The following is a 19,614-nucleotide window of genomic DNA, read 5'->3' as shown; positions in this document are numbered from 1 at the left end:
CATTTTATAGGTAAATTCATACCGCGGCAATATGTTGAGAGCGCGGAACTAAGAATGATTTGCAGCTTCGGTATGTCTACATCCACCGAGCTCTTCGAACAGACACGAAACACCGGTCAATTTGTAAAAAGAGCCTATATTATCAGAAGTGAATTCGTCAACCCTAGCCTTTTCGACGACGTCGTCAAGGAACACCGAGACTACTTGGAAGAACTGGCCGCAAAAGGCAAGCTTTTGGCTGCTGGACCCTTTGTACCTGGCGGGTTGGAGAGTAAATATAGTGGAGTGGGCATGATTGTCGTGTATGCCGATTCTGAAGACGATGCTAGGTTCATAGCAGAGGAAGACCCGATGCATCGAAAAGGCGTGCGCAAGTTCACAATTGATTTCTGGCTTATTAAACATGTTGCTCAGTCTCATGAGGAAATCCTACAGCATTGAGGAAGTATGCTTAGTCGGTCATACGCTGCACCTATGGCCACGAGCAGAGTCGGACGTCTTAACGTCATCGGTAGTCTGACCGAGAATGGGGGGTCATTTCACTTCTAGCATATATAGTGGGGATACAAATATGAGAAAATCAAGGCTCATAGTCTTCACAAAGCCAACAAAGCTACCACTCCCGATGGAGATGACGGAGTTCGCACCCTGTGCTTTCGCATATTCAAGAGCTTCATCGGTAATATACGTAGAGTGTGCAAGCCCGGACGCGGCATACAACTTTGGACAAGCAGCGGGCACCATATGCTATGTTCCTGCAAGATGCTTTAGTAGAACTGTATCCTGTGCTATCACACGATTGGGGAGGTCATATTCATACTTGACTAGTACACGTAATTTGTGGTGCGTATTATCGACTGCGTGCTCATGAACGCAGTGCGACCATCAAATTGTATGTTTTTAGAGCAAAAGGATCAAGATTCTCTTAAAGGATGCGCTCGATGTGGCCTTGGTGAATGGTGACCTCGAATGGGAAGCGGTTCATAATGCTCTTTTTGGAACGGTACCAAGCTCACTAGGTAGCTTCGTCCCCGATGTTGACGTACCACTCTCTCTTTCATAAGTAGCTTTTACCCCGGAAGTGCCAACCTTGCATCCCATTCGCGTCTCCTGCTTCCGGCCACAAATTCCGGGATTTCCGGCTTCGGCCCGGACCTTTAATATCTGTGGTCGAAAGATGGATCACAGCCAGGGGCGTCGCCACCCGATCTCCTAGCACCCTGGTCATAGGTGAGTGATACCTTAGGTAGCTTCCTGGATGCGGGGAAGTTCCAGTGCCTGTATTTCTTAATAATGCTTACAACTTATTATTCATTTCCACGGTTCCAAAATGTAGGCAGAGGCTCTTGGCATTTCAAAAGTTCCATCTTCCGGTCCCTGCCTTTGGCCTGAATGTTTCAAGCAATTGAAAGAATGTCATCCACATCTACTATTTGTCTCATAAGCACATACAACTAGCCCGCGTTATCAGGCATGGAAGAGTCAACACAGCGTCCGTCGCAGCCGTTGCAAAGCCGCCGTAACCTACCACGCGCATCTCATGCGTGCCAGCGATGTCGTGCTAAAAAGGCAAAATGTGATCAGCAACAGCCGTGCGCCAATTGCGTTAAGCACTTCCATCAGTGCACGTATGGACTTCGAAGACGGACTGACCGGAACAGGGACAGCAGCCTCCTGAGTCCAGGCCATAGGAACATCTGATAGATCCCCTCATACTTCTAGACCACATTATTCGAAATGGTATGAAGGCGTCCGAACTGGATATCACTTTTGACCGCTGCCTGACCCATCGTTGTCATCTGGGAGTCCACATAGCTCACAGAACGCGGCAATGTTACAAGCCAGTTCCTCGTTTCGTGTAAGACGCTGGATGACAATTACTAGAGCAATAGGATAGTTTTTAACAACCCAGCCAGAATTTGCGAGCAAATATAAGGGAGCATCTAAGTAGATCCATCCTTCTCATTTGGGTAGAAGCTTCACCGTTGTGTAACGTAACAATTCCACTTTGCTTGGGAGGACAAGCTCTATGACACATGCTTGACCGAAACTTGATGCCACGAAAATTGTTTACAGGCAAATAATGCAACCGCCATCTTGAAGTTTACGTACGGTGTGTGAATGGCTTAAGAATGTTTTCTGTCCCTCTTTGGACGAGTAGATAAAAAGTGGTGATTGGCTGTTTTTCTCTATGGCTGCAAGAGTGCCTTAGTGGTGCAACGCTGACAGGGGTGGCAAGCCACAATTTAATTAGGAATGCATCCTTCTCAAACAGTTTCGCAACACACCTTTCACCTTCTACTGTCATTGCAAACGACGGGAAGAAGATAAAAAGAAACCAAAAAAAAATTAAAAAACATACAACAGCCGGTGTTCGCTGATGGTCACCCACTCAACTACTAATCTGCCGGTTAGAGGCTTATCTATGGGGGAGCAGACGGGACCCCGAGTTCTCCTCTACCTATGGTCGTATGTACTAGCAAATCAGTAGCGCAAGCTTATAAGCATGGCGCATTGTCTTGAGTAGACATCAACAACCATGTAGACGACGAATGTCAATTGCATGTATTATCTCCCCTGCACTACTTTGCCTATCTCTAAATATATAAATAGTACATGTAGCGTTCAGCTTTGCAGAAGACGTCCTTTTCTCAAGAGATCAGTAGTCGTGATTGTAATATTACTACTTGGACAAGACCTTTTTGAAGATCTCAAACGTTGCCTGATCCCTCACAGGATCGTCAATTACACGCATTGTCGAATAAGACCAGTACGGCACGAGGCATACCAGCCATACTAGCACCCAAAGATATCCCAAGGCTCGCTCGATGCGTCGAGGGAGCTGTATGGGGCTGAAACTATACAGTTTGTAGACTGTATCTTCCAACATGATGCCAAGTGCCTGACTGCTGAAGAAGATCAATTGTCCAGTTTCAGATCTCTCAGCCTGATGGTGTAGCAATGCGGATAAAAAGAACGCTAAAGCGAGCCTCGAGTAACGGGAGATCAGGCTACCACGGGGCAGAACTGAGTCAATAATCCAGTCAGCCGGTCCACTAAGCGCCTTGCGCAGACCTTGGTGATAGTAATTGCTGGATAAACTCAGTCAGCGGCCACTAATACGACTGGAAGGAGCTGAGACATACCTCCAGAATCTTCTCACGGAATAAGCCTGACTCGGCCAGCCCTGCCAGATGTGAGGCCAGCTCTGTGGCTGGTCACCACAGAGGACGGCAACAATTGCTAGAAGGCTGTGGACTCCGATTACGCCAAGAGCTGCGTTGATAAGGAAGACGATGGTTGTGATCACCCGAAATCCGACGTCTTCTGAGGTTGAAGCAAGAAGATACGAGATAGTTTGCTTCTCTCTCGCAATCATATTTGGGTCTGGCGGGGGACCCGCGGCACAGAGATCTATGACGAGATAGCAGACGGCCAGAACGCTCAGTCTCTTGAAAAGGAAACGCGCGCGCCCGGTTATGGAGGCATCTTCCGTCGAAGCTGGGACCTTAATCTGCCACTTGGTTCCGACGCGCCGCCAGTTGAATGGTAATGTAGCTGCCCGAAATGCCTGGAAGATTGAGTTTCCAGGGTTGGCCAACTGAAGGCCGGGGTCTTGAGGGCTGACGTTTGACACAATCAGGATCTCGAAGGCGTTCAAGAACGTAGTCCAGGTTGCGCCCAAGGCGAGAGATATAAAGGCGCGATTTGGGAAGTATTCCAGGAGGCTGAGCTGGAAGCTGTAGGTCACGACCGCGAGCAGAGCGATAGCTGCGGCGCGGTAGAGGGAACGCGGCGGTAGACAGAAAAGGGAGGCTTCAAAGATGACAACGGCAAAGAGCAGAAGATGCAGGGGCCGTGGGTAGGTGTATTTATCCATTTTAAATGGTCATGAAGTGCGCCTTTGGGGATTTCGCGTAGCGAAAGTGCAAGTTGACTTTCATGCTGGTCGCGGATTGAATCACTAAAGTCGGAACCGATTGATGAAAACTTCAGCCCCTGACATAGTCCTTAGTGCTTACTCTACGAGATACGGGATCGTGCGACTCCAGATTTTTAGTCTTGAAGTCCAAAAATTGAAAGGCAACTAACTCAACACGAAAACTTGGCGAGACCTTCAATTCTCTACTAACCAATGGTCGTATGTGCTCGACTCAGTGGCTAAAGTCTTGTATATTCGGAGATGCACTTGAGCGTGGAGACTGATTTCTTTTTGCATATTAACCCCGCCACTCACTCACATAGCGATAAACCATCAATCTTTTTAACTGCGCAACGCGATTACCTTTTGATCACATATCATTAAGCCATGCGAGACTGGTTGTGTATCATTGCTGGATAGGTACAAATATACATGTACCTTTTATATTTACCTTGATACAGCTGTCCACGCACATTCTAAACATCTATTCCGCTACTTAATCTTGTTGGCTATGATGTACAAATACTTAAACCAACCACTATGTCTATATAATTCAAAATGTGCTTAGTGCTAGTAGCCAACTTGTACACGTAGTTATAAGTTACGAACCTCCATCTTTGATGCAAGCGATATTACAATGGCCCGGGTTGGCAGCAAGTCGAGAACACCACGGAGCTCTACGTCATTTTAAGAATGGTTAATATGTTACACAAAGCTGAAAAGTAATATGTAGTAGAGGCATCTAGGCCTGTTCTAGAACGGTCGTGGCAAATATCATGGTAAGATGGTGGTCATCCTGTCGGGCGGCTATACATACCTCCCAGACATCTAGCTAATTTTCAGACAACACGCCCAAATACAACAGCCATACAAACCGGCTCAACAGCATTACTTAAATATCAAGATACTTGTAGATAGCTAACAGTAAAAGAAAGAAAACAGATCAAACCAAATGAACAGTACTTGGCAGCCGCATGTTAATGAGCATCTGGTCTATGATCAATATAGTACCTGCTCTACAGTTACTGGAATCCCAATGCCAACATTCAACGTATATGACTGCATGCTACTTTGACATTGAAGCTGAAGAAACATACAGGGTTGACTTGCAGAATTGGGGGCTTATTTTCTATCCAATGAAACGTCTTGTTTCTGGCACGTTTTTGAATAATCCTGGTATTTCAACTCGGCAGTCAAGTCATCAGGCTCCCGGGGTTTGTTATCAAATGCACGCTTGATATTCCCGTTTAGGGTGAGGGATACGGTAAGGCGACAATAAACTTGTACTCATTGGTGAATGCCCCATGCCCACCATTGGGCAGCACTCCCTTGCGACCAACAAATATCTCTAGCCTGCCTTACAAATTGGATGCATCAGGCTACGGGTAGGGACATGCTACTACCCTACCCAAGCAAGTTGATGTCCAGGAACCTGAAACCACTGATCAACTGATGTGGTAACTGAGTCTAGGTGTCTCCGGATGATGATTCTAACTTCATGATTGGCCCATCATACGATGCCGGAATGGTAGATGGATGCCGCCCTTGGTAATGATTTGAACAATGCAAGCTGAAAACTGAAGCTGAAAGCTGAACGTGATATAAGCATTGCTTAGAAAATGTGATCAATATCGACACCTTAATGGACAATTCTCTGTGTAAAGTGGTCCGATTTTCATCTGGCCCGTGCATGAGAGGCTGAGAGTAACATCAACTGGCTCATGTTCCTTCCTCTATGCTGTTACCGAACCAATTATGTTGAGGTGAGTTTTCACACGAAGGTGATGCATTAGATAGAAACTGTCGAGTGATAGAGGCTATGGCGGCTTTTGTTAGCTGTAAAAGGGGAACTGTGTTGAATAGGCCCAAAGACAGAAGACTTTGATGTCAAGGCAAAAACTATTAAAGCCAGCTCCTGGTCGTGGGGAAACGAACTTCTGATACACATCTTTCCATACTTGACATGAATTTTACTCTTTCACAATCCAGCATCATGACACAGCCAGTGGCTACCAAGGAAATGTTCAGCGATGAGAAGACGAGCAGCAGTAGCAGGTCAACAGAGGTTATCGATGCAACCAACGTTGATGAGGCTCAGGATATTGTCTTGAATACCGTTAATGCCGAATATACTGAAGCTGATTATAAGCGCGTTGTCCGAAAGATTGACCGTATTCTGCTGCCATTCATGTGGCTCTGCGCCGGCATTCAACAGGCCGACAAGGCGTCTATCTCTACGCAAGCAACCTTTGGCCTGCCACAAGACACCCATCTTGTTGGTCAACAATTTTCGTGTAAGAATTTCCCACAACAGGTTCTACCATGGAATAGCATATGATGCCACGGAATATGCAGAAGCTGACAATTCAGCTTGCAGGGCTGACCACCGCGTTCTACATCTCCTACCTCATCGGCGAAGCTCCCTCAAACTATCTCATGCAACGCTTTGGTGTAAACAAGCCATTGTTCGTCTCTTTGTTCCTATGGGGTGTTGTTGTTCTTTGCATCGCCTTTGCCCAGAACTTTACCCAGCTCGTGGCATTACGTTCCCTGCAAGGTTTACTTGAGTGTACTATGGCTCCTGCTTTAGTCCTCCTCACAGCGTCTTTCTATGTCAGTCGGGAACATCCCATAAAATCCGTTATCTGGAGCACTTCAAATAGCGGCTTAGACATCATAACGCAACTCATCATGTACGGCATTGGCAGTGCTGCTCAGAAACACACAAGCAGCTTTGGTCCATGGCGATGGATTAGTGTTTTCCTAGGGTCATGGACAATAGTCATGTCCTTTTTTTCGCTGCTGTTTCTTGGAACGCTCAGTGAAGTCCGATGGCTATCGAAGGAGGAGAAACGCATTGCAGCAGCCAGAGTCGCCAGCAGCCAGATTGGGTCTGACAGAGGTCAGAAGTATGAATGGCACTGGGACCAGGTCGTGGATGCGTTCCGGGATCCGCAAACCTACTTCTTTTTCTTTGCATATATTGCCAATTCTCTTCCTACTAGCGGCACAGCAGCATTTGGCAACCTTGTGTTTGTCTCATTTGGCTTTACCAACTTGGAGACTATAGTTAAGTGCATTATCCCACTAGACCTCGTGTCCATAGCCTGGTTGCTAGTCGTTGGAGTCTTGACATTAAAGTGGCCCCATACCAGATGTAAGGATGCAGCACCCACCCTTGCTCTTATTATTTGTGCTGACTGCAAGCGGTTTAGTTCTTTTCATGATCATCTCAACTATTCCGGGCTTTGTTGGTATGTTAGCTTTGGGCTTATTACCAACGGAAGGTAGACGTATGCTCTGGATTCGATGGGGTCTCTACCTTATGACAGCTACTAGTCGCTCAACTGGATTGATGATGTGGACATTGTTCCCGTCTAATGTAGCTGGGCGAACGAAGAAGTCTGTTATCGGCACTGTCATGTTTATTGCGTACTGTGTAGGAGGTGCTGTTGGTCCCCAGACTTTCCGAGCTGAGTGGGCGCCCAGATATATTTCTGCAATCATTTTATGCGGAATTATGTATGGGGTGGTAATTGCTCTATTCATCGCATGGCGATTTTACTGTGAGTTTCCTGGATGGGATGTACCTTTACCACCACGGTTTCAGGCTGACAATGCAACTAGATATCATGGAAAACAAGCGGAGGGCTAAGGTTATTAAAGAGATGGGAATGGCGCCGGAGCAATCAGCACATCAAGGTAAAATCAATGGCGAGTCCGATATGACGGATCGGCAAAATATTCATTTCATATATAGTATGTGAGAGAGATATCACGTTCCGAATTCGGATGTTGGGAAATGTTGGAGATGGGGTGAGATACAAGAAAGAGCAAATGGCGAGAGAGTTACGTACACTGAAACAATCGCAATAAGAAACTTGGCGAGACGCCGAATTTTCCACTGCCAATAGTTGTATTGTGCCGAATCGTGGCGCGGACCAGTAAATAACTGCTGCTGTGCTACTCAAGTGGGCTACTAATCTAGAGGGTTTAAATACATTTTAATTTATTTAGATGAATTTTCATTTATCGGTCGTATATCTTGCATGAGGCTGCGCTGCAGTCATTGATGTAAGGGATCGCGACGCAAGGGGCCGCACAAACCACCGGCCTGAGTTGTTGATATGTCAGAATGAAACAATGGTGCTGCGAAGATCTGGTGAAAAGAGTCTCACACAAGAGAATTATCAGGCTATTAGAAGACTGTAATGAACGACATTTAGAACAGGACAATTGTCTTCCACACATATACTGTAAATCTCAATGGCACTGTAAATTTTCTCGTTTATGATAACGCGCTGCATCCGCTGAACAGAGGGCACCGCATTAACAAGAAAAGAATTTTTTTTTCCCAATTGAAGACAATCTGCCAGAAGCTACCTGTAATTACTGAACTGTGCGTTGCTTACTGCATACTCAGTCTTATGGCGAACCAGTATAGATATAAGTTCGGTGTAAGTGCAATTTCAGGAAGGAAAAAATGGTTCAACCCATTTAAAAGAGTACGATTAATATATTTACTAGATTTGGTTAAGCTTACCTTTAGTTTTTATGAAACGTTTAATAGATATTAACACCATACTCCGTACACGTAGCCATCTCTGTAACCATACTGAAGGTAAGGCTTTCGTCAGCACAGGGTTATCCTTGAGTTCCAGGATATTCACCGTTATGATTGTTTGTATCTTCATGTAAACCGCCTTTTTTTACATTTGTTTCATGCAGACCACAGCTCATTTCAGCCAAACATTCACACATGTGCTCTGATGGAGGTGATTTATTGGATGTTTTCATCTTTTTTGGTAAAATCTTACTTGCAGTATCCTTCGCAGCATCGATTCCCAATGGGGCCCAAAGCTGTCTTACATGGCTACTGGCTGACTTTATATACTCCGGGAATTGAAAGATGGAAGCCAAATGAAAGATGAAAAACTCGATCCAATATGTCTAATATTGAGTTATCTTGGCCTTAATATCACTGTATCATGAGCCATGAGCCAGCCAACGTCTCACCCGCGTTCCCTCAAACATAATACTTTCGGAAACAATGCCACCATCAACCAGGGCGACATCCATTATAATGTGACCCCTGGTCCTCTATTACCCGGGGTTGATAAGCCGACCTCTGTTATTCCATATCCCCGCAACGAGGATGTGATTTGCCGCAAAGACTTGGTAGAACAACTGGATCAACTTCTCCCACGGGGATCGAAGTTCCACAGTGCTGCGCTTTGGGGACTAGGAGGATCGGGGTAAGTTCACGTTGAAGTAAGATACATGAATATAACTAACTAATTAATTAACCTAGAAAAACTCAGATCGCTTTGGACTATGCGTACCGACGATGCGAAGACAAAACATGCAGCATATTCTGGGTGCATGCAGATAGCAAGGCGACTTTTATACACGATTATAAGACAATTGCAAACAAACTTGGCATTGAACAAGCTGCCGCGGCCGACGGGAAAGATCTACTTAGATCTGTACGTAACGGTATCGAGGCATGCCCATCATGGGTACTTATCCTTGATAATGTGGATAATCTCGAATTATTCGGCGTTGGATTATCCGCCGATGAAGCAGAGAACAGCCTATACAAGTATATCCCAAACGGGCCTACAGGGACAGTACTGTGGACCAGTCGCGACGCCCGTATCGCAGGCACTCTGGTCGGCGCACAAAGAGGTGTTGAGGTTACATCAATGAATATTGACGAAGCCATCAAGCTTCTTCAAGGAATGAGAAATAAGAAAGAGCCTTATGATGAACTTGAGGATATCAAACTACTTCTTCGGGAGCTGCAATTATTTCCGCTGGCTATCTCTCAAGCTGGTGCATACATGCGGCGAATGCAGACGACTGCTTCCGGGTACCGGTCTTTGCTTCGAGAGAGCAAAGACAGATGGGATACTCTCAAGAAAACTGAATTCGATCGGCATCGAAGGCACGGGGTGCCCAATAGTGTACTTGACACGTGGACTGTCTCAATGGAGCGTATTCAAAGTGAGAACAGAACAGCATACCAAGTTCTCCATATCATCGCTTACCTAGACAACCAAAATTTACCGCACGAGTTGATCATACAGATCAGCAAGTGCAGTAGCGAGGACGCAGCAAAGGAGCCTGAAGAGTTTGAGGTGGCGTCTGCAATCATGCGGTTGCAAGAGTTCTCGTTCCTCAAGACGCGCCATACTGAGGATGACGGTCCAAGCTATGAGATGCATAAACTTGTGCAAGAAGCAGCAAGATACAGGCTAGCTATGCGAGGCCTTCAAGGTGTACCTGGCCAAGGAACGTTGATGCAAACAGAAGCAAGTGATGAGGTATATTACACAAGAATTGCCTTGCAGGCATTGTCAGAGCTCTTCCCAACTTCAAAGCCAGAGTCATGGGGGCAGTGCGAGAGGTATTTAGCTCATGCTATAGGAATGGGCGACTGGGCAGAAATCAGCAATAGAGAGGCTGATACGTCTGAACTTTTAAGCAGAGCGTCTGGGTACTTATATGACCGAGGACGGTGGAGAGAGAAAGAGGCCGTGGACCAGAGAACACTACAACTAAGACAAAAAGTCCTTGGGGAGCGACATCCACATACGCTTGAAAGCATAGCTTCCCTTGCAGCAGCATACCATTATCAGGGTCAGCATGAAAAAGCCAAAGACTGTTACACAAAAGCTATGGAACTTCGGCGACAGACACTTGGAGAGAAGCATCCAGATACCCTTCGAGCTATGACTTTACTTGGTCAAGTATATCAGAGCCATGGTCAGTATAAAGAGGCCGAAGCTCTTTATAAAAAGGCTCTACCACTTCAGCGAGAAGTACTTGGAGAGAAGCACACACACACACTTGAGAGTTTGGCTTCAATTTCAGCCGTCTATCACTACCAGGGTGATTATGCCAAAGCCAAACCTCTCAAGATGGAAGCTTTAGCTATCCAACGAGAGGTACTCGGCGAGAAGCATCCATCCGTTCTTTGGAATATAGGATCACTTGCAGCAACATGTCAAGGCCTGGGCCAGTATAAAGAAGCCAAAGCTCTCTATCAGGAAACTCTGGACCTCCGTCGGGAGACGCTTGGCGATAATCACCCAGACACGCTTCGGAGCATAACTCAGCTCGGGGCAATATACCACGACCTGCGCAAATATAAACTGGCCGAAGCTCTTGCAACGGAAGCTTTACAACTTGAGCAGAAGATGCTGGGAGAGGAACACCCATATACGCTTCAATCTAAGCATAATCTAGCCGTTGCATTGCGCAGTCGCGGTGATTCGGGTAAAGCTCTTTCTGTAATGCAAGAGTGCGTGCAGGGGAGATGTGCTGTCCTGGGCCCAGATCATCCATTTACACAGGATTCTAGAAAAGTCTTGGAAAAGTGGGAATCGCCGAGTGGATGTTTGAAGGGAATTAGAAGGTTGTTGCGAATATTGAAGAGGAAGCTATGGAGAAAATAAGCGATAATATGTACAAAGTAGAACGATATACGTGTTAATACCTAGCAGTTAATTATAACTAATGAGGCATTATAAGTGTCTATAAATAAATAAAGCCCATGTTCGTATTAGACTGGGTTAGATGATGGTGCAGCTTCGGTGTCTGTCGTTGGTGAGACGATGGCATCCTTTTTGTCTTCTACACCAAAATTGTTGTTGAGTTCCTTCCGTAGTTCAATCTCCTTTGCTATAAAGCTGACCAGGAATCCCAATGCAGCAAATGCAATCCCAACAAGCCAAACCGTCCGCATCGCTCCCGTAAAGACCCCGACCACTTCTGCACGGAGTGCCGGGTCTTGAATGCTGGATAGAAAGGCACCCGTGGCATGCTGATATGCACTGTCTCCCGACAGATTACTAGCGATATCTGCGTCGGTAATGCTGCTCGAGAGACGCCTGCACTCGTTGTTAAAAATGGCACTCGGGATAGTGACACCCCAGATGCAGCCGAAGTAGCGAGCAAAGCTCCAAATGCCAGTAGCCGTGGCGACATAGCTCTCATCCAAAGGTGCCTGAACAGCAGGCAAAAGCACGCCGCCAAGCATGCCACTGCCGGCGGCGTTCAGAAGTTGTATGCACACCCAAGCAGCGTCGCTTGAGTTAGCATCAAGAATACTGAATAGCCCAAAGGAGACAGTGGTCACAGCAAATCCAACCAAGTGGAGAGGCTTATAGCGGCCAAACTTGGACAGCAGGACGCCTCCCGCAACTGCAAAGACAAGCCCGCCGGCGACATTGGGCAATGTGTTTACCCCAGAGCGCAGAGGTGATAAACCTTTAATGGCTTGGAAGTATATCGGTAGAAAGTAGTATACCCAATAAGCGACGACTGCGTGAATGAAGGTCAGGCCAAGGGCGGCTGCTGAGGTGCGGTTCGACACGATCTGTCGCGGGAACGAGGGCTCCGGACAGAGTCTCGGGGTCCATTCGAACGCGGCGAAGAGCAACACACCTACAAGGCCCAGGACGAGGGGCACAATGATGTGATAGGTGCTCCAACTGTAAATGGTGCCGCCCCAAGTGAGTGCAATCAGGGCAGAGACGATTGCGGCCACAAAGATGGCATTGCCGGAGATGTCGATGCGCTTGAAGCGAGCCGACCAACTCAGGTCACGCTCGTACTTGACGCGGAGGAAAATAAACAGGATCACGAAAGAGGCTGGATCACGGTTAGTAAAGAGAAACGGGAACTGAGATGCATTCGATCGGAAACGGAGAAGAAAAGCCGGTCTTACCAACGCCGATGGGCACGTTGATGTAGAAACACCATCGCCAGGAAGCATGATCGGTGATTAAACCGCCCAGAAACGGACCCACGGTAGCTCCTACGATGGCGCCAATGCCCACAATGCCCATGTATTGGCCACGCTCCCGGAGCGGGACAATGTCCGTCACGATAGTCTCCATAAGGAGGTTAATCCCTCCGCCGCCGAGCCCCTGGATGGTGCGAGCCGCTATCAGCATGGCCATGGAGGAAGCACCGCCGCTGAGGCCGCCTCCCAGCGTGAAGAGGGCAACGGATCCCAGGAGGAGATGGCGACGACCGAAGATGTTGCTTGCTTGCCCGGCCAGTGGAAGTATGGCCACCTGCGCCAGGAGATAGGCGTTGGGGACCCAGATGTAAGCATCACCGCCGCCCAGAGCGTTGGTGATGGTGGGTAGCGCGCTCGTAATGATGGTACCCTCGATTGCGGACATGAGCCCCGTGATACTCAATGCCACGATAATGGCCCAGAATCTCCATGTTTTGGGGCCTGTCGACCGAGGCTCAGCGTCTTGTACTGGTGGCGGCGTCGTCGGAACGATTTTGGGGTCTTCGCTGTTAGTTAACTCGTGAGTAGAGGTATTTTGGGGCCGGTCTGGAGGCTGCAGATTATCCAGCTCGCGGATTTCATCCATGGTGAGCTCAGTTTAGTCGAGTTGTCCACAGACACTGCAGTCTTTGGATGCAGAATTGTGTGCTGTAGCTAGAGATTGGAGGTAGTTATTCGATGGATATATACAGGTCCAGCACTGCACTGCTTTGCGCCAGTTATAACATCATTTCGCAGGACCCAATCCCCATATTCTCTAATGAGATCATTTCAATTTTTTATTCTGTGCTAAGACTTTGATCTTCCAAAGGATTTGCGATTGGAATCGATGGATCTACGTGTCGGACCTGCAGTAACACAAGTGGATCCGGCGTGACTCCATCCCGGTGAGTGACTCAAACCCCCGGCTGAATCCTACTTGTACTCTCTGCAATGAGAGAGTTTAGGGGTAACCTCATTTTCAACTCCAACTCTTAGAGTATGACAACCTGTAGGATGCAGAATTGTCGCTGACCAACAACAGGAATTTATTCTAGCACAGTCAGTGTTTCCGCCGTATGAGGCACCCGCCGTGTAACATTAATTTCGTCATGTCTATTGCCTTTGCTTTGAGAATCATTGCAAATCCGTAAATTATTTAATAAAATCAATTGCATATAATCTCTCCTCTCGCTCTCTTGTCAATATCCTCGTCTGAACAAATCATCAAAAGGGTCTCGCAGCCTACATATACATTTGCACAGTCAATTTGCCGTTATCTTCTTCTAGTCAATATCTCTGATGGGTGACACATTCAGAATGGACCAGCCACCATGGACCTTTGAACAAATCCTCGCCACTGGCATCATGGACCCAGAGTTCGAAGCTGCTTGGAAAGCCAACGGTTCGCCGCCAGGCCACATTCCCGGCGGCATTCCCACATTTCAGAAAACCGTCCAGGAAACTCTACCGAATGCTCAGCAAATGCTCGCAGCTAGTCGACCGACGAACATTTTCGAGAAAGAATATGATATTCCAATTGACGACACATTCTCATCTCGCATAGTCGTCTGCCAGTCCGCCATCTGCAGTACCATCCCATCCCCTATTGTGATTCTCGTTCATGGCGGCGGCCACTGCGTTGGCTACCCGGAGCTGGAGCTTGCCACCGCGCGGGAACTAGTATTGGCACATAACGCTACTTGCATTCTACCGTCTTATCGCCTTGCACCAGAATATCCGTTCCCTACCGACGTCAACGATGTATTCGCAGTAGTGCAGTATATTGCACGCAAAACAGTTGAAAAGGATGGAGGAATTCTGCCTGCCAATGCCGACCCGAAGAAGGGCTTCATTATTGGAGGGCTCTCCGCCGGGGCAGCCATCAGCAATATGGTGGCACAACTTGCCCGAGATCTACAGCCTCCGCTTACTGGGCAGTTCCTAGCGTGTGGAGTTTATATTGACCCTGGTCGTGTCCCTGACCGTTACAAGGAGCTCTATCACTCCATGGAACAGAACAAGTTTGCCCCAATCCTCGACACAGAAGCTCTGAACCAATACATGAGTGCGTATAAAGGGGGTAAGCCGTCACCGCCATACTCCATTAGCCAACAGTCTCACTCCGACGCTGTTGCATCCAGACACAAGTTCCTGCCCCCTGTCTATTTCCAGGTCGCTGGGTTGGACCCTGCACGAGACGACAGTCTCATTTACGAGCGTATTCTGCGAGAAGAGTGCGGAGTGCCTACGAGAATAGATGTGTATCGCGGCGTTCCTCACGGATTTTGGACAATGTATCCAGATTTGGAAGTCAGTCAAAGACGGATGCGAGACGCTGTAGATGGTGTCGGTTGGTTACTAGGGGATAAGTAGCTAGTTGCTTCAGCTATGTTGCCATGGACGGGAGTTTGTAATCACAGCATTCTTAGCGTGTGATAACTACATGTAGGAATGTGATAAATCTTACGGAAAGGAGATAGAAATCTATAGGGCTTACTGGCTACGCTCTAGTCAGCACACTACTGCATAGTTAAAAGAAGCACAAAATTAAAGCACTCCCTACTCCCATTAACTATATGTCGACGCAATCACCATGCCCATCTTGTTACTGTATCTTAAACACCAGTTACTACAGGGTCAACTCTGAGTATGTAAAACAATTGTAGTAAAAATTAAATCTATAGTAATACGCCATCTAAACGAGAACTGTAATCTAGATATTAGTATCCATATCATCTTCCGTCTCTTGCTAAGCTATATATATGTCATTGACATGCAATGTTATCAGGACTCTTGCTCTTGCTCAATTAAAGGAGAGCTGGAACAACGACCCCAGCAGCCATAGCCGCAAGGGCAAACATAACCCCGATACTGTTTGCAGAACCTGCGCCGGTGGTGGTACGTGCCGGTGCAGCAGCCCCGGTAGTAGTCTGCGAGTTGTTGCCACTCGAAGTGCTCGTCGTGCTAGCTGCTAGCTGAGCCTGGCCAAAGTTGGTCTTGAACTTCTCACACCAAAGTCCCACTGTGCTGAAGTCGGCGGGTGTATGGCCGGCATCCAGATTAATCGTCAGACTATCCGAAGTAGCAGCTTCCGTAATATGTGTGTTGGAGATGCGGAAACCAGACGAGAGGTCGCTGGAGGTGCTTCCCCACCAGTACAGCTCAGGAGCACTGGCATCGGCCAGCTTATATTGTGTAACCTCAAGGGAAGAGTCGCTGGCGACAGTGACGACGCCGCCAAGGCCGCCATCAAGAGAAGAGAGGGTGCCCGAAGCACCGACCGAGCTAGCGCTAACAATGGCGGGCAGAGTCAGAGCCGAGAGGAAAGAGAGAGTTTGCATGGTTGAGAAAAACATTGTTGGTAAATAGTTGAATGTTTGGCTGTGAAAGATGGTGTATGATATTGGCTTTTTTAAGCGTGAAGATTTGAAATTTGGAGTTTGTAGGTTGTTCTTTGTCTGATGGAAGAATTGAGTACTAGATGTTGAAAAAGAAGATAGCTGTAGAAGCAGGTTCTTGTTGTCTTTATATACTCATCATCTCACCTTTTCTTGCCCTCCCCAAGTTTGGCTGCCGAAGAGCTAGTATTCGGCGGCGGGTCAATTACCGTAGATCATTCAACGTTAGGCCGAATTTAATACAGAGGTTAAAAAATGGGGAACTTTTGTCAGCTTGATTCCAAACTGCCAAGGGGGCTGAACTGGAGGGTAATCTAGTGCCAAACATTAATGTAGCATCGGCAGTGGTCCGAGACATGCATGTTAGTATCTTTCCTTTGGAATTGCTGCATTACTAGCCGATATATTCATCAAAATTTCCCAAAAGAGTAGATGCAGATTACTTGAGGTCAAAGAAAAGTGACAGGCATAGCCCCTTCTCAAATGACACACAAGTGCCGAGCATATCTAGATAAGGTGCTTAAACATTACCCCTGACTATTTTGGTGTAAGTAAGACAGACTATCAAGTAGCGCATGTGTAATCAGTCTTTTCTAATCAGGATAGTTGTAATTCATGTCTTATCCGCCATTAGATGCAACTGTTTATGCAGATACCAAATATTTCGATTGGCATAATATATAGTTTCGAAGAGAGACGGACGCTCTCAAGAAATACAATTGACAGTTCTCTATGGTTGCCTTCCTCGTCATTGAGCCAATATTTTGATAAACTCTTTTCTTGTTGAAAGATTATTTACTCTTATACTTTTGACTTTACAGTTATTAGCATTCGCCAACATGGTGTCCCCATCTATGCTTAATCCTATTATCAATGATCAGTATACGGCTGCCAGAGCGTATTTCCTTTGTGTTATCGGAATGCTTTTCTTTGAGAGCATGCTTCATGCTCCGTCATATCTGTTACATCTTTATAGAAAAGGTAGATTTCTCCTCATCGCGTTCATTTGTTCACTAAGAATCAATTCTCACACTATCTTTCTACAGGCCGGCCGAATACCGCACGCCAGAAGCACTGGAAGATTTATACTGCCCTACATAAGATAACAACGCTACCATCTGCTATACCATTCATCACGCGCAATAACGTTCCCATCCTCATACGCGTTTCTGTTTTCACCTTTCTCAACTTCCTCTGGGGCTGGAATAAGTTTGCTTATACCACGAACTACCAACTCTATGGCTGGCTCACAATCGCCAACGGTGGCCTTAGCCTCCTCATGGGTGCGCGAACCAACCTCTTTGCTCATGTTGCTCGCATTCCTTCGGCAGTGCTTCTTAGGTACCATCGCTGGATTGGTTTAGCAACATTTGTCCATGCAACGCTGCACTGCAGCCTCATCATCCAGCATTATGTGCAGACGAACCAGTTTTACACGGCTGCTCAGGCCCCTCGTATCCCCGTGGGCATAGCTGCGTGGATATCACTGTGTATCATTGCAATCACATCTATTCCCAAGATTTTCCGTCGGCGCTGGTTTGAGGCTTTCTACTACCCGCACTTTTTCTTCCTGGTTTTCGTTGCTGGAGCCTTATACCATGCGAACAAGGGGCCTGAATTTCTTCTTCCTGGATTTGGTCTCTGGGTAGTTGATCGCGGCATCCGATTCTATAATAACTTTCGGGGCTCGCAAGTCAAATCAGTTATGCACTACTCAGGAGGTGTAACAAAATTCAACATCGCTGGAGTGGCGCCATCGCAACCAGGCCAGATAGCTTGGGTACAGATCCCCAGCGTGTCATTCTTCAATTGGCATCCATTTACCATTGCTTCTGCACCTGGACAAAACGAAACCACAATTGCCATCAGGGCGCTTGGCTCATTTACCAAAAAGGTGCAAAATGTTGGGGAAGATGTTGTAAAGATTGCTCAATCAACAACAATCGAAGGAGGAACATACGAAGCTGTATCTACGGACATGAATTTTCCCAAACTCCAGATTGATGGCCCGTATGGTGTCAGTCACCTGCAATGGGGCGCACATCCAGTCGTCGTACTCGTGGCTGGCGGAATTGGCATTACCCCCGGCATCAGTATCGCGACACACATTGTGAATCAAGCCAAATCAGGACTTGTATCTATGCCTGGTGGCTGGCATATTCATCTCTTATGGACGGTGAAGAATTTTGATCACATCTCCTGGTTTGAAGCCGAGCTGAAGAACCTCGCCGACATTGCGTCGGATCAAGCTGTGCCCATCACGCTAGATATAACGATTCACGTCACAAGCGGCGTGGAAGAAGACAGCGAATCTGTAAAGTTTGATGGCATTGGTGACATTTACCAAGGCCGTCCAGATTTAATGAAGTGGTTTGAGAACGTGAGAGACGCGAGAATGGGCATGGATGCTTCGGTTAATCTCTGTGGACCTGCACAGTTGATACGCAGCGGAAGAATAGCCGCGTCGAAAGCAAGTTGTGAAGATATTCTGTTTCATGTAGAAGAGGAGACTTTTGAGTTTTAGTGATTACGGCGAGGAACTGTCAATTATCTATATTAATATAAGGTTTATTAGTTTATTTTTTATGAGCAATTATTTATAATGCGCTCAGACAATGTCGTGGCGAAGTTTAGAACAAACGGCAACTCTATTACTGCAAAATGTAGCATCATTGCTTTTTAAACGAAAGTCGCCCCAGTATGAGATCAAGTTTCGTAAAATATTGTAAAAAGAATATTCGACTACTTAGGCAGTTATTGGTGTCTATATCATCGACATTATGAGAGGGGATGCTTGTACCTAACAGCGAAAGCCCTGCGCCAAAAGCCTAGTCGTCACGTTGATCGCTTCTAGAAACGCGCTTTGTAGTTGTGGAGGCAGCCTGGCGAAGATTTCGAAGATTTATCGCTATTGGACCTAAAGCATCCTCTGTCACAGTCGTGCAGGCAATGCATAGCTAGTGCTGACTTTGGCCTATAAACGAGGCCAGGCTGAAGCGACACGGGAATGAGCACCAACTTTTTCTGTCCAATCAATCTAGCTTCGGCGCTTCATGTTACAGCCCCTCGATGCTGCAGTCCTGCGCGGCTTTCTTGAACTGACAGCCTAGCAAGGCTTTTGAGATCGTATTCTCCATATGAGAATCTAGAGAACGACTGGAGACTTTGTTATACAAGCACAAATAATAGGCACAGAACATCAGGACTCAGCAGCCTATTATTATTGAGCTGCGTGGCGGACATCACACCGAGGGCCTTTCCCGCAGCGAAGGGTGACCATTCCAATCACAGCCAGTGTCTCCTTGTGACCAAGGACAAGATTAGGACCTCTACGTTACTGCTTCTATGTCAAATTATCGTTGCCGCTCGGCTACTGCAATACTGTCATTATTTTCACATCAAGGATCGCTGTCGAAGCCATGGGACTTAAGAGCTTGTGGAAGCGGGTTAATGCATCATCGTCACCTGATTCTCCTCAGCAAACCGCAGGTATGTTCATT

At 46.9% G+C, this 19,614-nt stretch overlaps 8 protein-coding genes across 8 annotated transcripts; 5 read left to right on the top strand and 3 right to left on the bottom strand.

The window, feature by feature from the left end:
- Positions 1–72: 72 nt before the first annotated feature.
- On the top strand, positions 73–441 carry V8C40DRAFT_261181 (YciI family protein; the record flags this gene model as incomplete). Its single annotated transcript, XM_083219234.1, has 1 exon — positions 73–441. One exon carries the CDS (start codon positions 73–75, stop codon positions 439–441), a length of 369 nt encoding a protein of 122 aa, XP_083077467.1.
- Positions 442–2,547: 2,106 nt separating this feature from the next.
- Positions 2,548–3,948, bottom strand: V8C40DRAFT_231911 (membrane bound O-acyl transferase family-domain-containing protein). Its single transcript, XM_083213022.1, has 2 exons — positions 3,147–3,948; positions 2,548–3,092 (listed from the first exon to the last, which is right to left on the bottom strand). Exons 1-2 carry the CDS (start codon positions 3,878–3,880, stop codon positions 2,684–2,686), a joined length of 1,143 nt encoding a protein of 380 aa, XP_083077466.1. The 5' UTR covers positions 3,881–3,948; the 3' UTR covers positions 2,548–2,683.
- Positions 3,949–5,942: 1,994 nt separating this feature from the next.
- V8C40DRAFT_272358 (major facilitator superfamily domain-containing protein) lies at positions 5,943–7,689 on the top strand (the record flags this gene model as incomplete). The annotated part of the gene is made up of 4 exons (XM_083220351.1): positions 5,943–6,216; positions 6,300–7,079; positions 7,138–7,488; positions 7,550–7,689. 4 exons carry the CDS (start codon positions 5,943–5,945, stop codon positions 7,687–7,689), a joined length of 1,545 nt encoding a protein of 514 aa, XP_083077465.1.
- A 1,228-nt stretch (positions 7,690–8,917) lies between these two features.
- On the top strand, positions 8,918–11,495 carry V8C40DRAFT_282288 (P-loop containing nucleoside triphosphate hydrolase protein; the record flags this gene model as incomplete). The annotated part of the gene is made up of 2 exons (XM_083221769.1): positions 8,918–9,177; positions 9,234–11,495. The coding sequence occupies 2 exons, from the start codon at positions 8,918–8,920 to the stop codon at positions 11,380–11,382; spliced, it is 2,409 nt and encodes an 802-aa protein (XP_083077464.1). The 3' UTR covers positions 11,383–11,495.
- V8C40DRAFT_261177 (MFS general substrate transporter) lies at positions 11,490–13,320 on the bottom strand (the record flags this gene model as incomplete). The annotated part of the gene is made up of 2 exons (XM_083219233.1): positions 11,490–12,580; positions 12,657–13,320. The coding sequence occupies 2 exons, from the start codon at positions 13,318–13,320 to the stop codon at positions 11,490–11,492; spliced, it is 1,755 nt and encodes a 584-aa protein (XP_083077463.1).
- Positions 13,321–14,033: 713 nt separating this feature from the next.
- Positions 14,034–15,089, top strand: V8C40DRAFT_261176 (alpha/beta-hydrolase; the record flags this gene model as incomplete). The annotated part of the gene is made up of 1 exon (XM_083219232.1): positions 14,034–15,089. The coding sequence occupies one exon, from the start codon at positions 14,034–14,036 to the stop codon at positions 15,087–15,089; it is 1,056 nt and encodes a 351-aa protein (XP_083077462.1).
- A 434-nt stretch (positions 15,090–15,523) lies between these two features.
- V8C40DRAFT_282286 (DM13 domain-containing protein) lies at positions 15,524–16,272 on the bottom strand (the record flags this gene model as incomplete). The annotated part of the gene is made up of 1 exon (XM_083221768.1): positions 15,524–16,272. Exon 1 carries the CDS (start codon positions 16,070–16,072, stop codon positions 15,524–15,526), a length of 549 nt encoding a protein of 182 aa, XP_083077461.1. The 5' UTR covers positions 16,073–16,272.
- A 681-nt stretch (positions 16,273–16,953) lies between these two features.
- V8C40DRAFT_282282 (ferric reductase NAD binding domain-containing protein) lies at positions 16,954–18,680 on the top strand (the record flags this gene model as incomplete). Its single annotated transcript, XM_083221767.1, has 2 exons — positions 16,954–17,095; positions 17,161–18,680. 2 exons carry the CDS (start codon positions 16,954–16,956, stop codon positions 18,636–18,638), a joined length of 1,620 nt encoding a protein of 539 aa, XP_083077460.1. The 3' UTR covers positions 18,639–18,680.
- Positions 18,681–19,614: the final 934 nt, after the last annotated feature.

Source organism: Trichoderma camerunense (assembly GCF_050948025.1).
Source record: "Trichoderma camerunense strain CBS 138272 chromosome Unknown V8C40scaffold_2, whole genome shotgun sequence".
Classification (NCBI taxonomy): domain Eukaryota; kingdom Fungi; phylum Ascomycota; class Sordariomycetes; order Hypocreales; family Hypocreaceae; genus Trichoderma; species Trichoderma camerunense.
The sequence above is the reverse complement of the archived record's forward strand: the minus strand, read 5'-3'. Positions and strand labels throughout refer to the sequence as shown.